Genomic DNA, 27,897 nt, shown 5'->3' with positions numbered 1-27,897 from the left:
TTGAACAAAATTCGGGAAAATTCTTGTTGCCTTTAATCTATATTTTCAATTCAATCATTCAGAAGATGAGTAATGTACATGGTGCAACATCCCCAAAAGTTGCACCAAGGTCACCTCCCAAAACATCTCATTACTGAAGAGGTAAGAGCAGAAGAGAGGAATTTCATCCCTGCAGAGCCACCAGGGAAATAGGAAATAGCATAGTATGCAAGCGCTAGAACCTAATGCACAGAAACACCAATCCAAACATTAGATAGTATATTTGAATTTAATGTGAACAGAAACTTTTATCCGATGAATAGGCAGAAGATATTTGGGCAAATTCAGATAAATTACAAATCAACTGCTCTTTTATTTGAAGGAACATGAAAATGGTGTATTATAACGGAAGCAGTATTTCATACCTGAATAACAGAGAAGAGCACAGAAAGAATGTAGCTGTGAAGCACCATGGAAACATATATGGTGCCTGCCATACTGCCGATGAATCCCAATGTAAATGGAAGTCTCTGGATACGTAGTTAAACAGGAGGTAAAAGGAAAAGAAAAGAAAGCATCAGATATGCACAATTGAATAAAGAAGATGAATTTGAAGGCAAGTTCAATATAGCATTAGGTACCTCTTTTGATGACATGTGAGCTAGCTGATTCTTTGGACCCCTAAGAGCGAAGAATGACCCAATTATAAAGCCACATCCAACGGTAAAGCAGAGAGCAAATTTCTGAGGCATCAGCACCATGACTGGAAGGAACATGGTAAATGCGATGAAAATGAAGAACACCCCACTAGCCAGAAACAAGCCAAAATACATAAGGGCTTTTCCAGAAGGGACAGTGCTGGTGGCGGACTGAAGATTCCCAGGTAGATCTCTAACTCCTTTTGAAACCCTGATAAAGAAACTCTAGATAAGATTGTTATCAGGACACATAACTAAGAATATATATAAGAATCTGGATTTATAACTATTGCAAGGCAAGCCGAGCTATTCGAACTGCCTGAGCTGCCAGAACGAGCTGAGCTAATAGAGCTAAACTGCCTATTTCACCAGGGAAGCTCAAATTGGTGTGTAAACCTCTGATTCAAGATTTCACCCTAACATGTCTTATTCAAGATTCCACCCTAACATGTCTTTCTCCCACTTGTAGCCACACCATCCAAATTCTAGAATGTTGTTGCTTTAAGTTCCTTTTCTAATAATGAAAACTTCAAGGATGATAATGCTTATTTCTTAGCAAGAGTTTAAAGTACTACAAAGAAATGAAACAAGATTGAAATGAAAATCCTTTTCAAATCGTGATTTATTAGAACTTAATCACCATTCCACACTTGCAGTTACCATGCACATTGCATAATTAAAATAGTCTAGGCTAAGCATGAATATCGTAAGTCACCACAGTCATTGTGAAGTCACATAAACCGAAATTAAATCCCAGAATAACTTCTGCATCAATCATAGATCCTTCCCTGTCTGCATTATCTCAATGTCAATGCCTTTACACGGAATGAAGTATTCCACCTACTTTAAGTTTGTCTTTTCAACTTGCTTAAATACCTTCCACCCAAAGGACCCAGTAGAATTGACAATTGGCACATCCTCCACAATATCACATCTGGATCCAAAAGCCCATCAGCTAGCTTCAATCACAACACCCTATGAAAAGGTTAGTCATGTTTATTTTCAGCTTCAAATCGACACCACATAATTCAGGTTGTAAGCATTTCCTACTAGGGTTTAACTCATGTAGTTAAGGGACTAGACTGTATTTTAGATTGTTCTTAGGTTCAAGTCTTGCCTAACTGCTTAGATGAGGAACGGAGAGAAAGAGAATTAACCACACCTACAGAGCATCATTAAAGGACAAACAAATAACAGAAACGTCATAAAATATTGTCCCTTCCACTGGACACAGATATGTCTTAGTTTTGAATTGTGAGAAATATTAATTAACAACTTTAGAATGGTGAAATACTGCCCTTCCAGTCAACACAAACATGTCTTTTGGAACAAAGACCAGCTGATAGCATAACCAAACTCCTAATTCCCACATTCACTTGCTACTTAATCTAGATTCAAGACAAACAAGGTACAGTGGTATCCATTTAATGCTTTTAAACCACTAAAGGAATTAACTGTTCTTCATTGTACTATCAAATACGAGTTTAGTTTTACACTCTCTCTTTAAGGAGCTCAAATCATCTAACATCAGCATAAAGAAATCACCATAAATACTTCTGTAACATCACACTATGCATCAACAGAATCCCCATAGCAAAATTCAGCTACTCAGCGAGCATTTCCCATTACCACTTCCATAAACACAACCTAAATCCAGTAACAAATCAACACACCCTAAAACCCCCACCAGGTATTAAATCTGTACATGTAACATAAAGAACCAAAAATCCAATAAATCCCAAACCCTGAACCCCAAAATCCATAGATCCAAGTACCCATCATCAAATTCAGCAAACCAAATCAAATAGTGAATACACTTAATGCAGCTGATACACATAAAGCTTAATTCTCTGCAAGAAATGGAGAAAACTAACCAAATCCCAATAACTCTATATTATCCAAACCCAAATACCCAAGATCAAATTCAAGCATAAGGATAATGGGAAAAGTAATGAGCAACTACGGTAACAGGAACCAAGACCAATTTTTCCTTACACATTAAAGGTGCCGGAGACCGTATCATTAGCGGACCTAACAGCTGATTCAATATCGAACCCGAAAGCCAACCCGGACCCATCGTCAGGGTCTCGTGTGGCAGCGTACGAGTTCCAATCGGCCAGTAAAGAGGATGAGGAGGACGACGTCGTTTTCTGGAGCTGATCTTCGGTGCCGCTGCTCTGTGAGAACCAACCCTGTGCCATTTTTTGCATTTGCTCACCAAATAAAAACCTCGCAGGTAAAGAAATATTTGATTATCCTTTTTTAAATCTTTGGGGTGGTCGGGTGGTATCAGTTATAATCTTTCTGCTGGTGGGAAAAATTGAGTGTCTGGGTTTGTGCTTGGAAGTATCATTGCCGTTGCAACAAAGCTTGAAAATTAAGGAAAGTTATTTTTCAGGGGAAGAATGATACGACGCCGGTTTGCTGGAATTGTATAGATTATTCAGGGTGAAATCTGGACCCGCGTCGGGATGTGGATCAAAATTTCATTGCCACTAAATTTTTTTGACAGCATTCCGTCGCATATTATAACGTCCGCCTTGTGTAAAATTATTTCAAGAAAGTACTAATTAATAAAAATAAAATTGTTAGTTCACTTTAAACTGCTATGAAACTAAGGATTGGTGGCACATGATTCAGTGTTGCATTACACATACAACTAATGAATCCGCTTGAATATTAACTTGGAAAAAGATACATAATTGTGAGTAGTTTTCTCTTGTTATCAATCCATTGGACAAAATGGTGAACAAATTTTTACTTTTTCAAGTAGCTTCTGAACAGTTACATTCATAAACACAATGATGAACAGTTTTTTTCGATTTCATTTAATCTGCGATTATCTGTTGTGTTTTTGCATCATCTGCACTTGTAAAATGTTCTTCAAATTCTATATGCTGCAGCAAATTTTCAGCAGAAACAATCTGAATAAGCTGTTTGCCTGAAGGTGAACAACATGGTTCTCACAGTGAAGAAACAAAAATGTATAAACATGTATAGTAGTAATAGTCATAGAACACATCTATGATGAGAATGAATGAACAGTGTGGGAGTTCAAGTAATGTAATCAAAGCAACAAAGAAACGAATCCGAAGAAGAACTTGGATGAATATGTCATAAATGAACTCATAGTACTTTCAAGAGCTGCACCTCAAATATCAAAGGCTCATTTGCATGAGACAAAAGGCTTCGACGAGGGCCAAACTGCAGTAGATAACCACAAATGTAATGGTATCAGTTAACTTTACCAACAAGATTTCTTCTGCTTGTCAGAAAAGAAAAGAAACAAAAGGTGAAAAGGAAAACCAAACATCAGGAATGCAAAAGTCCGCTGGAAATCAAAGTTTCAGAGAGTTAAACGAAGGCAAAACCTCATCAGGGATAGGTTTTAAGTTTTCATTGATGTATCCCACGGAGGGCGGTATCAATGCTCTTCTCTTTCCTGTGAAAGATGTAAACGTCATTTGATTAAATTTATTAAGCAGAAATAACTCATATAAAAAACACAAACAATTGTTACCATGATGAATTGGAAATTCCATATCAATACAAAAATGAAATGATACAACTTTTTTGGTCAGTATTTTTCTTGGATGTAGAACTCATTTTTCTTCATAGCCAGGTCTGACAGAAAGAAAGGGACATGTAGCAAAAGTTCCACAGAAAATGTGATGAATGGCAAAAGAAACATAACCCGTAGAAAATATGGGCAACTGAAAAGAATAAAATAATTAATTTTAAATGGTCTGCAGCAAAGTAACAATTCAGCCCTTCAAGAATTGGTTAATAACTTTGGTGGAAAATCAACCCCGCAAACATAGGATCTAAAATCTCTGTTACATACCTCCAACCTTCATCCCGACCAAAACCTCCTTAAGGCCCTTTATAATCTGTCAAATTGTGCAAATAATGTTATCAACACATGCTAGACAAGAAAAGCAACGATTCTGATAAATATTTGTTGAACAATTTCAATGAAGTTCTTTACGCTCCAATCTGTTAAAATGGGAAAGGTGCTAACCTTGTTCTCGTCCAAAGGAAGTATCACAGGTGCACTTTCTCCACTGAATTGATCCACGGTACTGCATTTAAACAGATAGTTTGCAGATGTGGATTGTATATATAGCAGAATAAGTAGTGTGCAGGTGTAGCATTAAAGCAAATCTTATCATAGTAAGACTCAGGACTATAATCTAGAGACACATCCTCCAAACGAGTACTATTAAAATCACCAGCATGATTTATGCAATTACCTATGTACAAAATATCCATTTGAACGTCTGCATACGTAATTTAATTGAACTATGTCTCCTTCACTAGCTTCAGGTCCTTCCCCTTCAATAATCTCTGGAAATAAAACCGAGAAGTAACACTAATTGATTTAACAAATGTCTATCAAATTCTCATCATAATCAATAAACTAACATATTTGAGAAAGTTATACCTTGAATTCGTACTCCACTGGCAAGCTTTAATGTCCTGGACACTTCAGACAACAATAACAACCTTATATTAGTAAATACTAGAAAGCATCTATTGAAGCCCGACATAACCTTCTTATTTACCAAGATTAATTAACTAAAAATTCAAAATATGAACATGAAAAGAAAGCTAAAACATACAACATCTTACCGAATTGCTTCAGGTTCCTTCATATCTGGCATTGGTGCATCAAAATCAGGATTTACATGTAATACCATGGAACTGAATCCAATAAACTGCAAAAGCGTCCTCCTTGGCAATCTTTTGACTGTTAATGAAGAGAATTTGGCAAACAAATTCTGACTCACGCCACCATTGGGTCGTCCTCCTTTTATGCTGCTGTCATAGTGCCAAAATAACAACACGGTCAAATAAATACACTAGCTAAAAACATGAATATGCCTGCAAAATTGATATCCCACCACAATATACAAACTGCTCCCAATATAAATGAAGCACCTAAGATAATACCAGAAGGCACCATTTGATCAGTTTATCAGACCATAATAAAGAGAGGGATATCATCACATTTTGAACTCACACTAGTCCCGTGTTCTCATTGAGGTCATCTGGGGACAGCAAGGCAACTCTACGATACCCAGATGCCAAAATCTTGCTCCCCTAAAGTTTTATTACAGCCTCTTATAACAAAAATTTTGCTTAAGAATTATTAACATTATATGAAGGATTTGCACAATTGGAATATGCAAAAGTGACTGATAATTATGGACAAGTTAAACAAATTTTCTACATAAGCAACTAAAACCAAGAACTGTAAATGAAGAAAAGACTGTTCTATTACTTACCTTGAAGATTTAGAAGCACACGGGAAGAGCAGTGATGCCTGAATTGCCAGAGTTCCCATGACCGGAGAGACACACAACTGGAATTTTCCTTGGAAAAAAAAAAGAAAAAAAAAGTTGAGTTGGTTGTCAGTTGATTGTAGTGGATAAATGGGTGTACTTTCAAGTGGTCCGAGGAAGTTACGGTGCAGGGTGTGTTGGGCTGTGATTGTCTGTTAACGATACTATGGTTAACATATTGGGCTTGATTCTAGACACTAGAGGGGACTTAAAAAATAGAGTGATTGCAATTAGAGATCGGTTCTCTAATTTCATTATTATATAATAATTGTTGTAATTTTGACTAATGCAAAAGTTTGTCACCCCGCCATCAGCGAGCTGCCGAAGACACTTTCAGATTATGAGAAAATGACTTTTTAGTCCTCCATTGAATAACAATTATCGACTCTAAATATTTATAGGTGTGAGTAGAAGTTACCCATATTTTGACAGTTGACGTAAATTTCTTAGCTATGCTCACAAGGGCGAAGTCAGGAGTTTTATTCGGGAGGGCCAAAATGTTTTTTTAGTGAAGGACTTAATTACTATATCTTTTTAAAGAGGGCCATATTAAAATTATTTTTAAAAAAATAATATGTACGTATTTCACTGAAAAGTTTATCAATGTAGATGAAAAAAAAAAAGAGTGAATGAGAATTTATCATTAATTAGATTTTAATAATTTTTTTTTAAAAAAAAAAAAACGGAGTTGGCTCTTGGCCCGCAATTTGTTAAGCATTTGATTTAGAAAATAACGAAGGAAAAGAATCATAAACTATTGATGTGATTTAAATAAATCATAACATTAAATTGAAATTGAACTTGAGATGATTGTATTGTAAATGGCATTCTTTAATTTTAGGATTAAAAATAAAATTCAGGCATTTAATTTTGTCTTTTGTATGTTTTCTATCATCAAAGAAGACTAATTAAACAGACCCATAACTGTTTATTAAAAAAAAAAAAAACCCCTTAATAGAACTCAACCGATTGAGATAAATTGTTGACAATGATAAAATAAAAAAAAAAAGCCATCTTTTTTATTGGCCATTGATTCCCCTTGTCACGATCAAAATTTCCTTTAAGATGACTTAGCTTCGATATTGTTTTAATCTTTGACTCAAACATCCACATGGGTTCTCTGTTTTCTCAATTCATTCATGACGATACAGCAAACCAATGGCTATGGTTGCAATCCAACGAAAAAGGTGGGACTGTAACAACAGAGCACAAGTATGCTGGCAACAAAATCATTTTCATCATAAAAAATCTTCTTATTCTTTACCAGGTTTAAAAAATGGCAGTTAATTAGATTTGAGATGAAGATTGAAAAGAGAGGAAAAAATGATTGGAATGAGATATTGAAGAGAGAGAAAGCATTTATTAATTATTATCTCTAGTTTTTTAAAGTGGTTAATTTTAGATTACTTCTTTTGTGAATTAACTATTTTTAAATCACTTTCTTTTTTTTTTCTCTTACCTTTTAAATAAAAGGGTAACTTAAAATTTTAAAAAATTTGAGGTTTAATTTAAAGATGGTCAATTTATGAGAGGAGTAATTTGAAAATTTTTATTTTTAAAATTCTAAAATTTTAGAGAGATAAAGGAAAAAGGGAATTAAACAGTGTTCTAAGATATAAGTGAGCAGGGGTGGATGCGGTATGTGAAGTAGTCCCCACTGGAAAAAAAAATAAAATCTAAGAATAAAATAAAAAATATTTAAGATTTCTAATTAGCCCTCATTAAATCTATTAAAATTGACCCTATAAATTTATAAACTCACAAAATTTAAACTTTAACTTTTAGAATTATAAAAGTCTACACTATAATTAAAAATAATAATAGGTCATCACTACAAATATTTTTCTGTTCTTAAAAATACGTCGAGAACAGTTATAAATATATTAGTAAATATTTTATACATTCAAAGTTTTAATTTTCAAATTTTACTATTATGTAATTTAGCCCCCGGTAAATTATTTTTCTAGATCCGCCACTGAATATAGCACCACATGTCCAATTATCTTAAGTCGATTTCATATCATATTGTCAAGTGAAACATTATGTGTATTATAAAATTTATCCAAAATTAAATAATAAAGAGTGAGAGAGATTTATAGAGAAATGAGTTGAGGTTGACATGAAGAAATGAACGAGTACAAAGAAAAATTAAAATATTATTGAGAATATTCATAACAATTAACAACATTGTGAATAAATCTATTTAGAAGGATTTATTTAAAAAATTTCTAAAATTTTGGGTGGGTCACAATTGCCTTCGCGGCCGTGTGCTCGAGAGAAATATATATCATCATTGTGTGATTTTCAAATATTTGACAAATCCCTAATGATGATGTTAGTAATAAAAATTTGCATTATCATAGTGTTAGAAAGAATAATTAAAGGTAGCTCAGAAGATGAAAATTTTTCAACGAATTCAATTCAAGAATCGAGATTGAGAATTCTTTACATTATGTTATTGATTCGATAAAATCTTCATTTTATACAGAAATTTATGGTAAGCATACAAGTTATTTCCTTTTGTTGTGATTGAACAGGAAATTAAAAGTTAAACTTTTAATAAAAGAAATGGAAATCTACTCCTCTAACAAGTAATATATAAATCCTATTCGAATAACAACAAAAATAACAAGAAATCTAAAGACGACTTAAAGAGGCCTTAGGAGACTTGACTCAAACGCAGCGTTTCCTCGAAGGCAAGAATAAAGCGCGTAGATATTCCTCATAACATCCCCCGACGGTCAGCCAACAATCTCACAAACAAACGCGATTGAACAACGAAACACCACAACCGCGGCCAACCACACACGTGGCAACCGGCTAAACCCCAATGTGAAATCAACAAATCGGCTGACTCGGCAACTCAAAAAGAAAATTAAAGAGAAAATTAAAAAAAAACAAGACGTCAATAAATAAAATCGAAATAGAAGGATCTAGAATGTAGAAACCCTAACCCAAAGGCTTCTATATAACGCTCGCTTTCACGGGCTCTTCAGCCTCACTAACTCTCTGCGTTTTTTCTCTCTCTCTCTCTGTCTCTCGTTCGCTTCCAAAAACCCTTGTTTATAACTCAGAAGAGATCGTTTTTTGGTTGAACGGCAGGTCGTTTCGATGGCATCAGAGACAGAGACGTTTGCCTTTCAGGCTGAGATCAACCAGTTGTTGAGTTTGATCATCAACACCTTTTACAGTAACAAGGAGATCTTTCTTCGTGAGCTCATCAGCAACTCCTCCGATGTATGTATCTTTCTTATAGAACCCTTGAATTTTTTTTCTACTTCGTTTTTATGGATTTGATTTTTGTATTTATGCTAAGAATGATCATTATCTTTTAGTTGTCTGTTTTAATTAATATTCTGTTGTGTGGTTCAATGTAGTTTGTGGATCTGTGTTTCTGTTTATAATTTGATTAATTCTCTCAAAGTTGATTCCTGGTTAAAAGTAGCAACAAAGCAGCGTCCTTTTTTCAGGATTTTTTTTAGTGTTGAACAAAGTAGCTTAAGCATGACCAAGCTTGATATTGGGCGGATAAAATTTTGCTGGTTGTTTTGAATTGAGATTTTGAGTGTTATATAGAAGAAACCTGGGCAAACATTTTAGGTTTTCTCTTTTTTTTTTTTCGGTTGTTTATGCTTTTGTTTTGGTTGAACTTACGTGTATTTATTTGGACTCTGTGTTTACGGGCTGCTAATTAATTTTGCTGGCCTAAATATAATGAACAGGCATTGGATAAGATCAGATTTGAAAGCTTGACAGACAAGAGCAAGCTAGATGCCCAACCAGAGCTTTTCATTCACATTATCCCTGATAAGACCAACAACTCATTGTCTATTATTGACAGTGGTATTGGCATGACTAAGGCTGGTGAGTATTTGTCTGTGTCACTGACTACATAGTATCGAGGTGGGTTTCAATGTAGTGTATTTGGCTAACAATAATTTTTTTTTTTTTTTAATGTTGTCTTCAGATTTGGTGAACAACCTTGGTACAATTGCTAGGTCTGGGACCAAAGAGTTCATGGAGGCATTGGCTGCTGGGGCGGATGTGAGCATGATTGGTCAGTTTGGTGTTGGTTTCTACTCAGCTTACTTGGTTGCTGAGAAGGTTATTGTTACCGCCAAGCACAACGATGATGAGCAGTACATCTGGGAGTCTCAGGCCGGTGGATCATTCACTGTTACCAGGGACACTTCTGGTGAGCTTCTTGGCCGCGGTACAAAGATCACTCTCCACCTCAAGGAAGACCAACTTGAGTACCTTGAGGAGCGCCGTTTGAAGGATTTGATTAAGAAGCACTCTGAGTTCATTAGTTACCCAATTTCCCTCTGGATTGAGAAGACCACTGAGAAGGAGATTTCTGATGATGAGGACGAGGAAGAAAAGAAGGATGAGGAGGGTAAAGTTGAGGATGTTGATGAAGAGAAAGAGAAGGAAGAGAAGAAGAAGAAGAAGATCAAGGAGGTGTCCCATGAGTGGTCATTGGTGAACAAGCAGAAACCCATTTGGATGAGGAAACCTGAGGAGATTACAAAAGAAGAGTATGCTGCCTTCTACAAGAGTCTGACTAATGACTGGGAGGAGCACTTGGCTGTGAAGCACTTCTCAGTTGAGGGCCAGCTTGAGTTTAAGGCTATCCTCTTTGTTCCCAAGAGGGCACCTTTTGATCTCTTTGACACAAGGAAGAAGCCCAATAATATCAAGCTCTACGTCCGCCGTGTCTTCATCATGGACAACTGTGAGGAGTTGATCCCCGAATACCTTGGTTTTGTTAAGGGTATTGTTGATTCCGAGGATCTCCCTCTTAACATCTCAAGAGAAACACTCCAGCAGAACAAGATCTTGAAGGTCATCCGCAAGAACTTGGTGAAGAAGTGCATTGAGCTCTTCCAAGAGATTGCTGAGAACAAGGAAGATTACAACAAGTTTTATGAGTCATTCTCTAAGAACCTAAAGCTTGGTATCCATGAGGACTCCACCAACAAGACCAAGCTTGCTGAGCTGCTCCGATACCATTCCACCAAGAGTGGTGATGAGTTGACTAGCTTGAAGGATTATGTGACCAGAATGAAGGAAGGCCAGAATGATATCTACTACATCACTGGTGAGAGCAAGAAGGCTGTTGAGAACTCCCCATTTCTTGAGAAGCTCAAGAAGAAGGGCTATGAAGTGCTCTACATGGTTGATGCCATAGATGAGTACGCTGTTGGTCAGCTCAAGGAGTTTGAGGGAAAGAAGCTTGTCTCAGCAACCAAAGAAGGTCTCAAGCTTGACGAGAGTGAAGATGAGAAGAAGAAGAAGGAAACCTTGAAGGAGAAATTTGAGGGTCTCTGCAAGGTGATCAAGGATGTTTTGGGTGACAAGGTCGAGAAGGTTGTGGTGTCTGACCGTGTTGTTGACTCACCCTGCTGTTTGGTGACTGGTGAGTATGGATGGACAGCCAACATGGAGAGGATCATGAAGGCTCAGGCCTTGAGAGACAACAGCATGGCTGGTTACATGTCCAGCAAGAAGACCATGGAGATCAATCCGGAGAACCCCATCATGGAGGAGCTCAGGAAGAGGGCTGATGCTGACAAGAATGACAAGTCTGTGAAGGACCTTGTCCTTCTGCTCTTTGAGACTGCTCTCCTCACTTCTGGTTTCAGCCTTGATGACCCTAACACTTTCGGCAACAGAATCCACAGGATGTTGAAACTCGGGCTGAGCATCGAGGAGGATGCTGGTGATGCTGATGCTGACATGCCACCATTGGAGGATGCTGCTGACGATGCTGAGGGCAGCAAGATGGAGGAAGTTGATTAAGAAGCTATAATAGTCTGCTATAGTAGTCTTTTTTCATGAAACTCTTTTAACTAGGTAGTTTCTTTTTGTTATGCGTTCTGTGGTGGTAGTACTGTGGGAGTAGTGCTTTTATATTTTTATTTTCCCTCTTTGGTGGAGGTTTTGTTTTATTGTTTTGCAAATGCTTAAAAAGTATGCTGTTTCCGAATCTATCTTATTTGATATAGTTATCTTAATGCGGCCAGTTTATATTCTTGGTAACATTGATTTTTAGTTTCTAGCTTTGATTCAAGCATGTTATTGTTGGTCATGTGTAGCGCCGAGGGGGGCAATGTGCAATCTTTGGATGCTTCAAAGCTTGGGCCATTGGCCTTGAACACAAACCATGTTTGCTAGCTGGTCTTATGCAAGTTCAAGACGCCTACTAGTGTAGCCGGCTTTGCGTTTCTGTGGTCCCCATGGAGGGGCAGGGTGGTAGGCCATCATCGAAGAACTAAACTAGACAATGCTTTTCGATGCGAAATGGTGTAATTTGGTGAAATTGCATTGTTTTTGTCATATTTGAGGTTTATTCATTCAATCTCTGTGTGGGATCATATTTGATTTTTTGTCCGGCCTAAAGCATTAACATAGCGGTGTTTGATTGAAGAAAAGTAAGCAATTGAAGGGAGAGGAAAGTGAAAGAAAATAGAGAAAAGTATATTGAAATTTTTTTAAATGTTGATTTGTTACAAAATTATATAAATAAAGAAAATATCTTATTTTTTATTTGGATAATTTTACCTTTTAGTGTGAAACTTTCAATATTTATCATAAATGTAATTCAAAAAGTTAAAAAATAAATTCATTATATATATATATAATCATTTTAAATAATATAAATGTATTTATAATTAAAATCTATTTAAAAAGTTTATTAACATAATTTTATTTTACTTGTAAAAAAACATAATTTTATTTTATAATTAATTTAATTTAATTTGTTTCTAAATAAATTATGACATAATATAAATAATTTCTTAATTAATATATTATAATTTTAAAATTTTATTTGAAAAAAAAAAGTTGCTGCAATCACCGCCACCATCACCACACCATGTTATTTCAGCTTGAAAATTATTAGAAATTGATGATGTATAGATTGAAGCAACTTATGCGAATGAAACACTTTATGTTTGTTCGAATTAGGAAAAGAAAAATTTCAAACCTTTTTAACTGAATTTAAAGAAAATAAATTCATTTTTTCACCTCTACAATAATACGAGGACATTGATCGTTGGCCGATGAATCTAATGGTTCCAGCAGTGATGTCCCATGCGCTAGCGATGACGACGACGACAACAACTATCTGACTACAGCAACGCCAATTTTCCAATGATTTAAATTTAAATTTTCTATTTTTGTAAATTAATTAAATAAATAAAATGATTTTATTAAATTGTTAAAATTGTTACTTTAATTTTTATTAATATAAAATTAATTCTCTACAAAATTAAATTGATAAAATAAATTATAAATAATAATAATTAGTTGATAATATTAAACAAGGTAATAAAAAATTGAACGGATAATTTTGGATGTTTTAACTTCTAATAGAAGAGAATTAAATTCCTCACTCATCAGTTTGAAATATAAATTCCACATTATGATATACATTAAATTTTAATGAAAATTAAATTTTTATAAATTATGGCCTGCTGTCAGAAATCAAAAAAGAATTTAAATTTCTTTCCCCTCCCCCTTCCTCTCTTTCCAACCAAACACCTAAGCACATATTTATCTACAGGCCTGCACCGTACATAGTTTCTTTTATTTCAGGTCTAATATTGAACACAAGAAAACAAGCAAACAAAACACGCAAACTGCTGGACTTCAGATAGAAGAGATCAAAAGACAGATAATGATAAGCGGGTAGAACTCTAGTATTTAATACTAAATACACAAAAACAAACATCCCCAAAAAAGAAACCAATACCAATACGATGCAGAAGCAACACTCTCCCATGCCCTTCACAATCACGCACGAGAGAGCCATGTTGTCTATAAATAAACAAAACATAAAAATAACAATCTCTCTTGAGCTCTAACCGTTCCCTAGTTTAGGTATCTTCAACTCTTGAATGGAACACAAAGCTCGGGAACGTTGTTGTGATGTCCCTGCACAAGGATATTAGAATCAGAATCAACCATACCAAAAGCCGCTTTTGCACAAACCAACCCAATCCAATTGTAGTCTCTTGCAAATTAATTTCACAATTCTAAAAAGGAACTTGCAATAATTTATCTATGTTAAAATTACAACTATGTCCTTTGCAACAGTTTCAGGTTCAATACATTAAATCTGCTTTCCCATGTTAATACATGAGCATCAAGTTTTAATCCGCATGAATAAAATCTACAGGAATGTGAAGGCCATTAGTGCCAATATCACATTTTTAGGCCACGCACTTAAAAATATCGACAATGCTGAGAACAGAGATATATTGAGGCTCCGGAATGCATAAAGCAGTGATAGTAAGTCTCTCTCAGAATTCCCTGATGGCCAGCAAGTATTTTCTTAATGCTGAGACAGAAGTAAAAACAATTTTTAATTAAACTCACTTGAGGTACTGGAGGGTCATATTCTTCAAAAGTGATGGATGACGCAAAACAAGGCTTCTCCACTCTTCCTTGTCGATCTTCCCATCATGTTTTGTATCAGCTTCTTCAAAGGTCTGAAACAAAGTTAAAGTTCATAATGTGAACATATTCACACCTTAAAAGGACAGCAGAATGACAAAAACTTTTGAACAAATCAAAGCAGGTTGGGAAGGACCTTATCAATTATAGTTTCTATAACGTCATCCGAAAGATTCATGCCAGATTCTGCAAGTGTAGCTACCACCATTTGCTTCACCTATAAGGGGAAAAGTCAAATGAAAAAGCTGAAATGTCTAAAAGAAAGAAAAAAATAAATTAATAAATCAAATAACAAAATCAAATTCCGGATGATTTAAGATCACCCAGAAATCAAAATATTTACCTCCTGCCTCTCAATAAAACCTTGCTGCTTGAGATCATATAGTTGAAAAGAGACTGCAACGGAATACCAAATAACTAACAGAATGAATAGCTGAAAATGAAGTACAAAATCTAGATTTTGACATCCTTTTAGAAGCTCAAGTTTAGCATAAAGCAAGTAAATCGCATAAAGAAAATTAGTTAATGGATTAAACCCACACTCAATTTTATCATCAATTGGGGCATTTGGATGGAAAACAGAAAGAGCACGAGCAAACTCTTCAAACCCTAGTATTCCATTGTGCTTTGTATCAAATAAGTCAAAAACCTGCAATCAATTAGCAATACATTACAGTACTCATAGTATTCAACCAACATTATGATATTGAAAAGTAAACTTTTTGAAAATCAAACAAACAACAGTTACTAGTACCCGATCAGCAAACAAGCTCTCTTTTTTGTTTGTCTTGAATAATGCTAACTGGAACTCTTCCTGAAACAGGATTATAAAGAATCAAACTCAAATTATGGAATAAGCTAAAGGAAAACTAATCATCCGAATGTCTACATGAACGATCATCAAATATGCATGAAGAAAATCAGACATTACATTACAAAAAGTAAATTCAAATTTCTGTCTAAAATACATATTGTTACCTTGTTAATTAGACCGTCATCAATCACAGCACTGCTAATCTTCTTAAAGAGCTCATACAGTGCCTCGATTTCACTTACACTAACTGCATCCAAGTCAATAAAAATAAAAATTTCATTCAAAGTTCCATAGTTGCTTTAAAATGCATATTAACTACTGAGCATGTTTATGGTGCATTTACTAGTTGGTAATCAAAATGGACAAGAATTGAAATGGACTGGAATCGGAATAGAGAATGAGAATCATAATAAATTATTTACCTAACCTATAGGAATTGGAATCAAAATGAGTTACCTTACTATTGATGCATTTACTTTGTCTTCGAGTTGGAATGAATTATTGTAAGTTATTAAAATGACCTTAATTGATTATTGTCATTACTTATTATAATAATTATGATTATCATTATCATTATTCAAAATAATTATTGTTAATAATAATAATAATAATTTATAAATTTTAATAAATAATTATTGTTAATAATAATAATAATAATTTATAAATTTTAATAAATATTCAAAATATATAAATTTTAATATAATAATGACATTAATAAATAATTACAATGATAATAATAATAATAAAATAATGAAGGACCTATTTGCAAATATTACAAAACTTCTACAGGGACCAAATGCAAAAGTGACAAAACTTAATTGAGGGCAATTTAGGGATTATGAAAATTCAACGGGGTTAAATGGAGAGTTCAAGGAATGGGAACCATGTTGGCCCCTCATGTTTCATTCCCATTACCCCTCCCACTTTAACAAGCAAACACAATCAATCATTCACATTCTGGGTTCCGATTCCTTAATCCTACTAGTGAACACAGCCTTAGTGTGAGTAACATCTAATAATGAAATAAAATCTAATGATATTATAAGCTAAATCTAATGATATTATAAGCTAACTAGCAAATTTTTCTATATTTGTTATATCTTCGGACAGCTGCAACTAATAGTCATTTATAAACACACAAGAAAACTCATGCAATGAGATGCCTGGACAAGTAATGGTGTAGACCGCGGGTCTGCTTGCAGTAAACAAATACACTCATATTCTCATGAAGAAACAGTAAGTTGATGCCATACAAACTGTCTCTCTCGCAAGTATTTCAGGATCTTCGAGGCCCCTAGACGGATTTGTATCACAGCACTGCAATAGGGAAGCAAATAAATGCTTAAATCCCTCTATGCACTGCAACATGATAGTTTCTGCACATCAAAACACTCCATACCTACACAACACATAATAAGACAGTAGAAATCCTATTCAGTTTTCATAAAGCAAAAAAAACCTGTTTATAGAGCGCAAATAACAGAACAAACCTTTTAACCATTTCCTATTTGTACTCGGCAAGTCCAACTCCCAAAAGTTGTTATACCTGCCAATCAATATCTGTATTCACAATCATAATCAAAAGCAATATTCCATCAGCAGCAAAGATACACAGAAGCAATATAATATGAAAACATAATTCTAAATGTTTCAGTCATGACATACAGTCTCAAACACCAGCATTAACAACAGCAACAGCAACAGCAACAGTTTTCTTAATGATGCAACAACAACTCAAATCTTACAGCAATGAATTTTAGTATTTACATATTCAATTAGCAAAACATAACACTACAAATAAGAAGTTTCCAAAATATCAAAACTTTCAAAGTTTTTGTATGAAATAAAACATCATACAACAATCAACTCATCGCTATAAAATAAAATACAAACTTTACACAAGCACCCCATCTATCTGCAATCAATCATAATAAAAATCAAAACTTTAGAGCATTAGATGGCAAAATTAAACAATCTAAGATCCAATCATGCAATTCGAGTTCAAGTCCCAATTAAAAGAGATTAAGATTCAAAATCTATTAACCAAATCCGGAAAACTAATCAATAGATCTAGCAACAACCTGAACTCGAATTGGCCGCCGAGAAATCGCAAAGAAAAAAGAAAATTATTTTCTCTCGGATTTTCTCGGGAAAACAAACCGATTACAGAATTATCTGTTACCTTTTTGGGAAAGCAGGAACAAAATTTGAATTGATGAGGGTGGTGTTGCTGCTGAGCCTTGAGAGTGAATGAACGCAGTTCTTTGAAGACAGACAATGGATGAATTATTCAGAGTTTAATAATTTTTTATTTTTTTACTGCTTTTATATTAAAATTAAAATAATAATAATTATTTTCATTTTATTTAATTTTATCATAACATGAGGACGTTGATGGAAAAAGGTATTTAATTTGTCTATGGGTTTGATAATTACAGGCGGACACGTCGTCGTATTGATGAGTTGGACAGTTTCTCTATTTTACGCTATCGTCCCTCCTTACAATTTCTCTATTAGGATTATTTCACACTTGCTTTCTTAATTAATATTTAATATATAATAAACAAAATTTAATTTTAAATGATATATTTGAGAATTTATACATGACTCAACGAATGACATGTATCAGTGAAGTTTTTTTTTTTTTGTGTTAAATCATTAAGATTTGGATCCCACTCGCTTAATCGGAGAACTGACTCAATTACCTGTTAATATTTAACAAAAGAACAATTTTTATTTTTAATTTATAAAAAAAAATCATTTTAATGGCATTTTTGGAATATTTTCGAGATGATAAGAGCAAACATAACGACGAATGTAAAACTGTGTATTGAAAGAACGTTTTGTTTATATTGAAAATGTTTAGTTTGGGATGGGGAGTTGCGAGTTGCGACAAGTCTTTACTATGTAGTACGTACTTACTTGCCAGGCAGGCGCATGTGGTGATTGCTGCCCTTACCCGTCAGTCTCCATTTCTCCTCTTATCGAAATTTAAGGGTGGGAAAATCAGGCTCGAGTCTAACTCCATCAAATTTCAAAGTTGGGGAAAATTTCATCCGAATGAAATATGAAATTATGACCTCTGTTCGGATTGGATTGGATCGGATCGAGTTTAAAAATTTAATTATTAGTAAATACCGCTAAGTTTATGGGAATTTAATCCATCGAGCTCTAAATTTTTTAATTTTTTTTTAATTTTATTATTAACATTTAACAAAATAACATATTAACAATTAACATATCATATATAATATATTATTAGTATATACCATTAAAATTTCAAACGATTCGGGTTGCCGGGTTTGAGTGGAGCAACAGATCCGATTGACGGTAACTACAGGCTATGTCGATGGCTGCGTCTGCATTTTGCATCGATGGACTGGTAGTGTGTTGTCGGCTACCACTATGCTTTTGCAATGTGTGTGCGTGTGTGTGTGTGTGTGTCGGAAACTGTGAACTGTGAGACTGTGAAGAGGAGAAGAGAGTGAGAGTGTGAGACAGTGAGAAAGGCGAATCAGTTATTATGTGTGTGTGTGTGTGTTTCAATTTCGTTTTGTTTTTTATTTTTTTATTTTTTAGTTTAATTTTTTTTAGCCAATCCTATCAAATTTTAGGATCAGATTGGATGAAACTCAATTAGATCAAAGTTGATTATAATGCCATCTGATCGGATTGGATGAATAATATGATTTGATGCTAATTTGATGGTTTTCGAATTAGGTTAGGATTGGTTGGATTAGATTGATTTATTTGCCCACCCTATCGAAATTAAACATTTACTTTTACTTTATAAAAGATGTGGCTATTTGCACCTATTAAATTTCTCATTATATTTATTTTTTAAAATAAAGTCACTATTAAAAATTTTAAATTTAAAATCTCAAAATTATTTTTCACTAATGTCTTTCTCTCTCTACCCTCATATTCTACAAACTAAACACTTAATTTTCATTCTCTTTTGAATTTATTTTTTGGTCTCTTTTAGTCTATCATGGACTTTATTTTATGCTTTCTATATATGAATATTTTTTTTTATTTTCATCCATTCGTTGTAGAAATAAATGATTTTATTATCTTATATTTCCACAACTGTTAGATTTTCATCTAATGACTGCTATATAATCATGTATGTTACATGATTATGTAACATAACAATCTCCATATTTAAAATATGTTCATTTCAAACTACTCTAAATCAAGTTTTATATAACATACCCTCAGTTATCCACATCAGTGGAACTGTGGAACAAATATTTACCCTTTTTTAACTTAAAATAATAATAATAATTCATTACTCTTAAATAGGGTTTTTAATTAAATACCGTTTAATAGTTTCAAAATTATTTAAATACCCCCTCCACTTTTGGTTTTCATGGATACCCTAATAAATATGAGTAAAGTCTGAAATATCCTTAATGAATGTATCAAATTCACTCAACTTCATTGTCTTCATATTTCTTTCACCCAAATCTCTTCTTGCTGCCAAAATTCTCTCAAAATCTCATACAATCTCTCATAACTTCTTACACAAATACAATTATATATTCATTTCTTTAACACCCACTCTTTCTTTAACTGAAATGAGGTGCATTACTCATTAAACAACCCAATAAGGTATGTTAATGTTGTTGGGTTTTAAGTTTATTTAATTTTTAGGAAAATTTAGAAATTTTCTTCACATTATAATGTTTTATTTTCACCATTTTTTCTTATATGTAGAAATATATGCAATGTAGGTCGTTTAATTATTTTTTTTCAGCAATATAATTTATTTATGGCGAAAATGTTTCACGTCGTGCATTCCTTTTAATACCGTGTACGTCATGTAATTAGTCATGTAGGTCGTGTAAGTAATATAGCCGTGTAAGTCGTGTAGTTCATGTAAGTAATATAGTCATGTAGGTCGTGTAAGTCATGTAAGTAATGTAGTCGTGTAGGTTGTGTAGGTCGTGTAGGCCATGTAATTACTTGTATATGAAATTTGATATTATTGTTTTTATTGTATCATCATATATGGTTTTGGTACGTGTGCCTATTCTCTTCAATGGTGAATGGATTGAGCAAAATGACGAGTATGAGTTCAAAGGTTCCAAGGCTAAATGGATAATGATACCACGATTAACAACATATGCCGAATTGGTGGAGAAGATAGCTCAAGTGATTGATATAGATACTTCAGAATTCGAAATCACAATAAAATTCATGCTTAAGACATCTGATCGTATGCCACCAGTTACAATTCAAACCAATGATGATGTGGAATTTTTTTAGATTCCAATTTAATTTCACTTCTTTTTTCTAATAATTTTCATTGACATTTTATGACACCAAATCGTGTGTTCATAAATTACAGAAAAAAAAATTAAATTTGCACATCCGACAGTTTGAGAAATAATTAGATTAATTAGTATAAATAAACAAAGTTATCAGTGCACAAATTTTTCAATATTTGAATATGATACACTAATGAACATCGCAATTAAACATATTATAGCCATTTAAAAAGCTTTTTTTGATCTTCAAAGTGCTTTCTTCCTCTGCCCAAGCATACATGAGGAATGCCTGCATATAATTAATCCATGAAATCAATTAAGAAAAAAAATATCAACTATAGGAAATTAATGTAATGTTATACATATAAGAACACCATTTGCAGTGACCAAATTAAAGTGTTTCCACTCATAACTAGATATACCATGACTTACCATGACTTATAATTGGAAATTAAGCAATAGAGGCGAATGAGAGAAATTGTATTACTCAAAGAGTGTTTACAAGAGAGCTTACAAGAATCCTTGAGTTGCTTGCTCTAAGCTTGTTGTTGTGCAAATTTTAATGTACTCGCAAGCGCACGAATCTATTGTAGTATAGATCAATGGTGACGAGTGTCGATCCCACGAGGAGGTGGATTTTAATTGTGTATAGAATTAATTTTGCAAATGGTTGATTGGGTCTGTGGTGGAAATGATTTGGAATATGTTAAAACTTAAATTAAAATGGCGAGAATAAATGCTGAAATTGGAATTGAAATGGCAAGAATAAATTGAAGAGAAATGTATTGAAATGACGTACTTGGGTATCTGGATCCGTATCAACATGCATCATGGGCTAAATAATCCGTATTAATGCCAATTAAATCATGATGGGGGAATCCACACATCATGAACCACGCTCTAATCAATATGGTGCTAAGGGCTTATCGTGCCAAATAATAATAACCTTATACTAGAGAGCCGGTGTAACCAAGGCGGTATCTAGACAAGATCAGTATTATTTGTCGACGATAAGTCAAATCATCCACAAAAACTAGAGGGGAAAAGAAAATAAATTTACCAAATAAAGCCCATGACACATGTTGAGACTTCACCTTCAACCCAAGCTTGAAAGGAAATTAGCTACTCATAATTGAACTAGGGGCAAAATGGGAATTTATTAAAATACAAAGAAAATACAAGATGGAGAAGGAATTACAGAAAATGGATCCCAAAAATGGATTCAGAGATATCAAATTAGGGGGGAGAGGCCCCCTTTTTATAGATACATGGAGTAAATCATGGCCATCGGATTAAAAACAGTTTGGACGCTCAGGATTGCGCCACGTCATCAGTCAACAGTCCACGGTTTGACCACGCGGATGAACAGTAACACGGTTTGACCCGACTTTGAACAGTAACGCGGTTTGACCCGGATGAACAGTAACGCGGTTTGGTTGAAAATAATCTTGTGTGATGCATGCACCGTACGCGAGATTTTTCGTCCACTGATATGCTGCCACGTCACCATCAACAGTACATAAGAATTTTAGTCCAATAGGATCGTGACACCTCATCAGTCAATGCCACATCATCGGTCAATGCCACGTCATCGATCCGTCTATGTGAACAGTGTCGTGAACAGTAACGTAGACAGTACCGTATACGTGAATAGTACCGTACATGTGAATAGTGCCATTTTTCCTTTTATGTCCCTCCTAAGGTTTTCGACCGTCCTGAGTTCAAAAGTGATGTCCGTTTTGCCGTCTGATCTCTCCTTTATTGTGAAATGACTATAATGCCCCTAAAATACATAAAATACTTAATTAAAATAACACACGCGTAATTACATCACAAGAATGTTAAATACATAAAAGTAAGAGTTGTTAATAAGACTTGAAATGTAAAATGATGGTTTTCTCCTTTATAAATATGCATTTTCTAACACTCAACACACCCCCCAACCAGCTTATTGCTAGTCCCTAGCAAATAAAGCGAAAACAAAATTCAAATTCAAAATATATATATATTTTTTAGAAACACTCGTGTTTATTCAATCAGATTAATGATAGCAATCAAATAAAAGTATAAGCATTATCTCCAGTCTAAAGCAATATCACACCCACATCAACCATCTACATGAATCGGCCCAGTAGACTTTGTTATAGCTACTTTCAAGAATGACATGTCACACCCCAAAATCTCACTGGAAGTAGTGACGCTCTCACAAAGAAATTAAACCCAATAAAAATAGTCACTCCAATGAATGGTAATTGAGAGAAAATAATAAAGAAATGATATCACATGCTCTCACCAAAATGAAATAAATATGCCCTCAGCTTAGAAATAATACGATCTCAAGTCAATTAAAATGTTAGTCAACCCACTTTATTTATTTTTTTATATGCACCACTACATCTTTTTAGCCCATATAACTAGCTTCTACTTCAAACTATAGTTCCCTAAAATCAAGAAGGACTTTTATTAGGACGTAACGTAGGCTAGGGATATGGCTAACAAAGAAAGGAAATAAGGAAAACAAAGTGTATGTTTGAGAAAAATGCAGAAATATTATTATTTTTTTTTTTTGAAACTTGCAAGGTGGATTTCACCTATTATTGTTATTTTTATTCTTTTGAAACAACAACTTTTGTTTTTTTTTTTTTTTTTTGTTGTTTTTTTTTTTTTTTTTTTGCTTTTATTTGGCATAACTTCACTGAACAACATAATTATTTACATTTTCTCAAACATAAATAGGTGATGGAACTTAAAAGACATTGGGTAATACTCCAAATCGGAGTGGGTCAAGATGATAAGTTGACAAAGAAAAGGTTTTTGTTCTTTTTTTTTTTTTTTTTTTTTAAAGGCTCAAAAGGGGTAACTATGGATATTTAATAAAAGGGATGGCTAGAAAGGCTCAAACGGATCAAAGATGGCCTTTCCATCGTCTTTTAGGGCTCTAAATAATTATCCATATCTACTAGTTAGATGGGCCTCCCAATGTAGCAACACACATTTTTTTCTTTTTTTTCTTTTTTTTTTAATTTTACCATTTTTTTTTAAAAGGGTTAACTTAAAAGAAATCTAGAGATCGTGTATAAAAATAAACTGCTAAGCTGTATAGAGAATGGGCAAAAGGGTTACTCTCCAAGAAAATGATAGGTTCAACAACTCACTTGGCACTTATTTATGACATGTTCATTCCTTCAAGCAACTCATATTTGTCTCCGACATCAACATGTAAAGTAGCAAACATAGCGTAACATCACTTAAGACCAAAGATAATACAAATACTAAAATTTGAAATTAATCATGTCATCCAATGTTAAAACAAATAACACAAATTTTTTTTTTTTTTTAAACAACATTCTACCCCCCAACCTATTCTAAACATGAAAGGAAAATATGCATGCAGAAATGTGAAAATGATGTAGAAAATTAATTTTTTTTTTTTTTTAACTAAGAAGATGCGTTTCTAGAGGCACTACACTCCATATTCAGCCATCTTCGACTCACAAGTTGGAAAATGTATATTTATAGAGGAGAAAATAAAAAGAAGAAGAAAAATGAACATCAAAACTTAATAAAGAAAAAGAATTTTTTTTTTTTTTTTTCGAACAATGAAGATGCGTTTCTAGAGTAACTACACTCCATATTCAGCCATCTTCAACACAAAACGTTAGCAACAGTTAGTTTCTACAACAAAAAATCAGTAAAAACTTAACCAAGATTCCACAATTGTCGACTATTCCCTCCCCCCAACCAGAACGAAACATTGTCCTCAATGTTTTAAAGGAAAGAAGTAGAGTTTAGAAGACATCACCTGGGTGGTGCAACACAGAAGAAAATATTTACAGGCGGAGAGTTAAATCTAATTTGTACTTCTTACTGCGGCTACTGTTACCATCATTATTTGGTCGCTTCAACACAAAGGTCCAGGGGTCTGGCTCCGGTTTATAAGCTTGTAACATATCAAGTAGCTCATTAGCAGTGTGAGCACAAATAAAGAGTTTTTTCACATTAGAAGGAATGAAATAATTTTTTATTGCATGGTTAAGAAATGCGATAAAGCCATCATAAAAGTTATTGACATTTAACAAACCGATAGGTTTCTGGTGGATGTGCAGATGGGCCCAAGATGCTAGTGTCATAAGTGCCTCTAGTGTTGCAAGATCTCCTGGAAGGAAAATAAAAGCATCAGCATGATTAAGCATTTCAGTTATTCTTTCTTGCATACCTGAGACGACTAACTCTTCTCCAGTTGATGAGTCAGACGAACTGCCCAATGGTTTTAGGACTCTTGGGATGATGCCTAACACTTGACTTCCTCTGATAAAAGCTGCTTCTGAGACCATTTTTGATAACCCTCGGTTACCTCCTCCATACACCAAATGTAATTTTCTCGCTGCTATGCTTCGACCAAGATCTATGGCTGCCTCCACGAACTCTTTATGTTTGCCATAGGTAAATCCAGAAAGCACACAAATGTTCTTGAATTGTCTATTGGGAGTAGCTGCCATTGTGATACTTCTCAAAAATAATTTGTGAGTGCTTGACAAAAGATAAATCACATTTAAGAATCTTGGTGACAGTAGATCACAGCTGTGAATGAGGTAACATGTCAGTGTCAAATAACACGTGAAGCACATGGCTCGCGAGTCAAAAAGGAAACAGTAAAAAGGAAAAAGCAAACAGTAATAAAATTATTAAAGACAATAATGCAAACAATAAAACAACAGTGAAATGAAATAACAGTAAAGTGAAAGGATATTTACAGGTAGTTGCGACTGTGGCTCACATCTTCCTCTGGTTTTACGTCCAGAAACGGCTTGAACGCCCTCTATGGGTCGAGGATAGGCTTCCTATCCAGTTTTCTTATAAACTGGCAAACAGGGTCGTTTATAGTCAGATTCCCGAGACTATATCGTGTATGCTCTTTCTGGAATAATGGCCACAACTGGAGAATCGCTCCTTGCACATATCCACTGGGATGCGTTTCAAGAGACAAAAGAATATCATCCAATGACTCCTTATTCAAGCCATCCCTAATGAATTGAATCTTATCTTCCCTGTTATCAGACACCATTCCTAAAGAACATGGGTTTCTATCGCAACTCATTCTGGCACACTTATGACAAGCAACAGAAATTCTTCGAGCTCGTCGTTTTCTTGCATAATTTCCTTTACCACAACCAGGCATGAATGCAATAAATTTTGGAGGTAACTCACCTGCCGATCGTACTTTAGCCTCGATTAACCAACGGATGTCAGCAGGTATGTTATTCTTCATGAGCAATCGCATGCGTTCGGACCGGGCTTTATAGATTGTAAGGAGGGCATTCTGAGGAAGTGAAGGGAATCGCTTGTGAAGCTTCGCTAGAATCTCGTTTATGTCCATACTTTCGCCTCAGAATGTCAGTTATTGTGGGAAACTGAAGTAACCGACTTGATTGTCACGGAGTACCGTTATCCGCCATTTCACCGGGGTAACAAACTAAAGCACACAAACAGAAAAACAAATTAAAACACACAAAGAAAATTAAAATCGTCCTCTTATTGAATTTACCTCAAGCTCCAACTGGATGTCGTAAACACTTCTCTCAATGTCTCTGAGTTGGCGTTCTAAACCCTCAACATAGGCTACTAACTCTGGTGGTTGTAGAGCCCAAATGCGTTGTGTTTTACAAAATAGAATCTGCCTTTTGAGATGAGTTTTGACACGTTGAAGTGGTTTAAGAATGTTCAGGAGGAACGGTCTAAGTATGAGACTCATGATTAAAAATGATAAGAGAAAACTTAATGGTAAAATAAACACACTTATGCAAAAATAATTTCAATTAGCAAAAGAATAATATAAAGAAAGAAAAAAAATCAAATCAACGAAAAGAAAAGAAAAGAAAAATTCAATTCAAATTTGGTGGGTCACTCAAATTTATTTCGGTGTCTTCTCCATGTGGTTGGTACTCTAGATATGGCTTTAATCTTTGACCATTAACTTTAAACGTGACACCGTTCTTTGGGTCTTTAATTTCAATTGCCCCATGTGGAAAAACAGTATGTACAATAAATGGGCCAGACCAACGAGAGCGTAACTTACCTGGGAATAGGTGCAAGCGAGAATTGAATAAAAGCACTTTCTGACCTGGAGTGAAAGATTTTCTCATAATGTGCTTGTCATGAAAGACTTTCATTCGTTGCTTGTAAATTTTGGCATTTTCGTATGCATCATTGCGAATTTCTTCAAGTTCTGCCAGTTGTAATCTTCTTTCTGAACTGGCTTGCTGCATGTCAAAGTTGAATTTCTTGATGGCCCAATACGCACGATGCTCGAGTTCCACAGGTAGGTGGCAAGCTTTTCCATACACTAGCCTGTAGGGTGACATCCCAATCGGGGTCTTGAAAGCCGTTCTATATGCCCATAATGCATCATCAAGTCTTAATGACCAATCTTTTCTGTCTGGCCTCACCGTTTTTTCTAATATGTGTTTGATTTCTCGATTGGAGATCTCAACTTGGCCACTGGTTTGCGGATGATACGGGGTCGCCACTTTGTGTGTGATTGAATACTTTGTCAAAAGAGCTTTGAATGCTTTGTTACAAAAGTGGGCACCACCATCACTAATTATCGCTCGAGGGAATCCAAAGCGCGAAACAATATTGTTTTTCAAAAATTCTATCACCACTTTGTGATCATTGGTTCTGCATGGAATTGCTTCCACCCATTTTGATACGTAGTCAACACCAACCAATATGTATTGATGGCCAAAAGAAGGGGGAAAGGGTCCCATGAAGTCGATACCCCATACGTCAAAAATCTCAACCACTAAAATTGGATTTAGTGGCATCATGTTCCTTCGTGTAATGCTCCCCATTCGTTGACACCTATCACATGAAGAACAGAAAGTGTAAGCGTCTCGAAATATAGTTGGCCAATAAAAACCACATTGTAAAACTTTAGTTGCCGTTTTCTTAGCACTGAAATGGCCTCCACAAGCTTGTTCATGGCAGAATGAAAGAATATTCTGAATTTCATTTTCAGGGACACATCGTCTAACAATTTGGTCTGCACAATACTTGAACAAATATGGGTCATCCCAAAAGAAATTCTTTATTTCCGCAAAGAATTTAGCCTTGTCTTGCTTGGTCCAATGCTCTGGAAGCTTACTTGTAACAAGATAATTAACTATATCAGCATACCAAGGTAATACTTCCACATTCATTAATTGTTCATCTGGAAATGACTCATTCAATGGTAAAGGTTCTGTAATTGTGTCAAAGTGGAGACGAGAGAGATGGTCCGCCACAACATTTTCTGTGCCTTTCTTATCCTTGAATTCCAAGTCGAATTC

At 34.5% G+C, this 27,897-nt stretch overlaps 4 protein-coding genes across 5 annotated transcripts; 1 reads left to right on the top strand and 3 right to left on the bottom strand.

Moving 5' to 3' along the window:
* LOC18055468 (protein transport protein SFT2) lies at positions 1 to 3,225 on the bottom strand. Its single transcript, XM_006452606.2, has 4 exons — positions 2,673 to 3,225; positions 621 to 888; positions 405 to 509; positions 1 to 221 (listed from the first exon to the last, which is right to left on the bottom strand). The coding sequence occupies exons 1-4, from the start codon at positions 2,885 to 2,887 to the stop codon at positions 111 to 113; spliced, it is 699 nt and encodes a 232-aa protein (XP_006452669.1). The 5' UTR covers positions 2,888 to 3,225; the 3' UTR covers positions 1 to 110.
* Positions 3,226 to 3,631: 406 nt separating this feature from the next.
* LOC18055467 (peptidyl-prolyl cis-trans isomerase FKBP16-1, chloroplastic) lies at positions 3,632 to 6,062 on the bottom strand. 2 transcript variants are annotated; one of them, XM_024178155.1, is made up of 8 exons: positions 5,966 to 6,062; positions 5,310 to 5,498; positions 5,122 to 5,156; positions 4,931 to 5,024; positions 4,699 to 4,759; positions 4,522 to 4,567; positions 4,049 to 4,119; positions 3,632 to 3,881 (listed from the first exon to the last, which is right to left on the bottom strand). In XM_024178155.1, exons 1-8 carry the CDS (start codon positions 6,022 to 6,024, stop codon positions 3,804 to 3,806), a joined length of 633 nt encoding a protein of 210 aa, XP_024033923.1. In that variant the 5' UTR covers positions 6,025 to 6,062; the 3' UTR covers positions 3,632 to 3,803. The 2 variants fall into 2 exon arrangements, with proteins under 2 accessions (XP_024033923.1, XP_024033924.1); XM_024178156.1 differs by having other exon boundaries at positions 5,310 to 5,495.
* Positions 6,063 to 8,947: 2,885 nt separating this feature from the next.
* Positions 8,948 to 12,064, top strand: LOC18055466 (heat shock cognate protein 80). The gene is made up of 3 exons (XM_006452601.2): positions 8,948 to 9,259; positions 9,745 to 9,886; positions 9,990 to 12,064. The coding sequence occupies exons 1-3, from the start codon at positions 9,134 to 9,136 to the stop codon at positions 11,822 to 11,824; spliced, it is 2,103 nt and encodes a 700-aa protein (XP_006452664.1). The 5' UTR covers positions 8,948 to 9,133; the 3' UTR covers positions 11,825 to 12,064.
* A 1,632-nt stretch (positions 12,065 to 13,696) lies between these two features.
* LOC18055465 (calcineurin B-like protein 3) lies at positions 13,697 to 17,607 on the bottom strand. The gene is made up of 10 exons (XM_006452600.2): positions 17,479 to 17,607; positions 16,787 to 16,856; positions 16,550 to 16,695; positions 15,461 to 15,543; positions 15,237 to 15,296; positions 15,023 to 15,131; positions 14,826 to 14,878; positions 14,619 to 14,699; positions 14,405 to 14,517; positions 13,697 to 13,960 (listed from the first exon to the last, which is right to left on the bottom strand). The coding sequence occupies exons 3-10, from the start codon at positions 16,662 to 16,664 to the stop codon at positions 13,903 to 13,905; spliced, it is 672 nt and encodes a 223-aa protein (XP_006452663.1). The 5' UTR covers positions 16,665 to 16,695; positions 16,787 to 16,856; positions 17,479 to 17,607; the 3' UTR covers positions 13,697 to 13,902.
* Positions 17,608 to 27,897: the final 10,290 nt, after the last annotated feature.

The sequence above is a fragment of the Citrus clementina genome, unplaced genomic scaffold (assembly GCF_000493195.1).
Source record: "Citrus clementina cultivar Clemenules unplaced genomic scaffold, Citrus_clementina_v1.0 scaffold_1, whole genome shotgun sequence".
In the NCBI taxonomy this organism is placed as follows: Eukaryota; Viridiplantae; Streptophyta; class Magnoliopsida; order Sapindales; family Rutaceae; genus Citrus; species Citrus x clementina.
The sequence above is the reverse complement of the archived record's forward strand: the minus strand, read 5'-3'. Positions and strand labels throughout refer to the sequence as shown.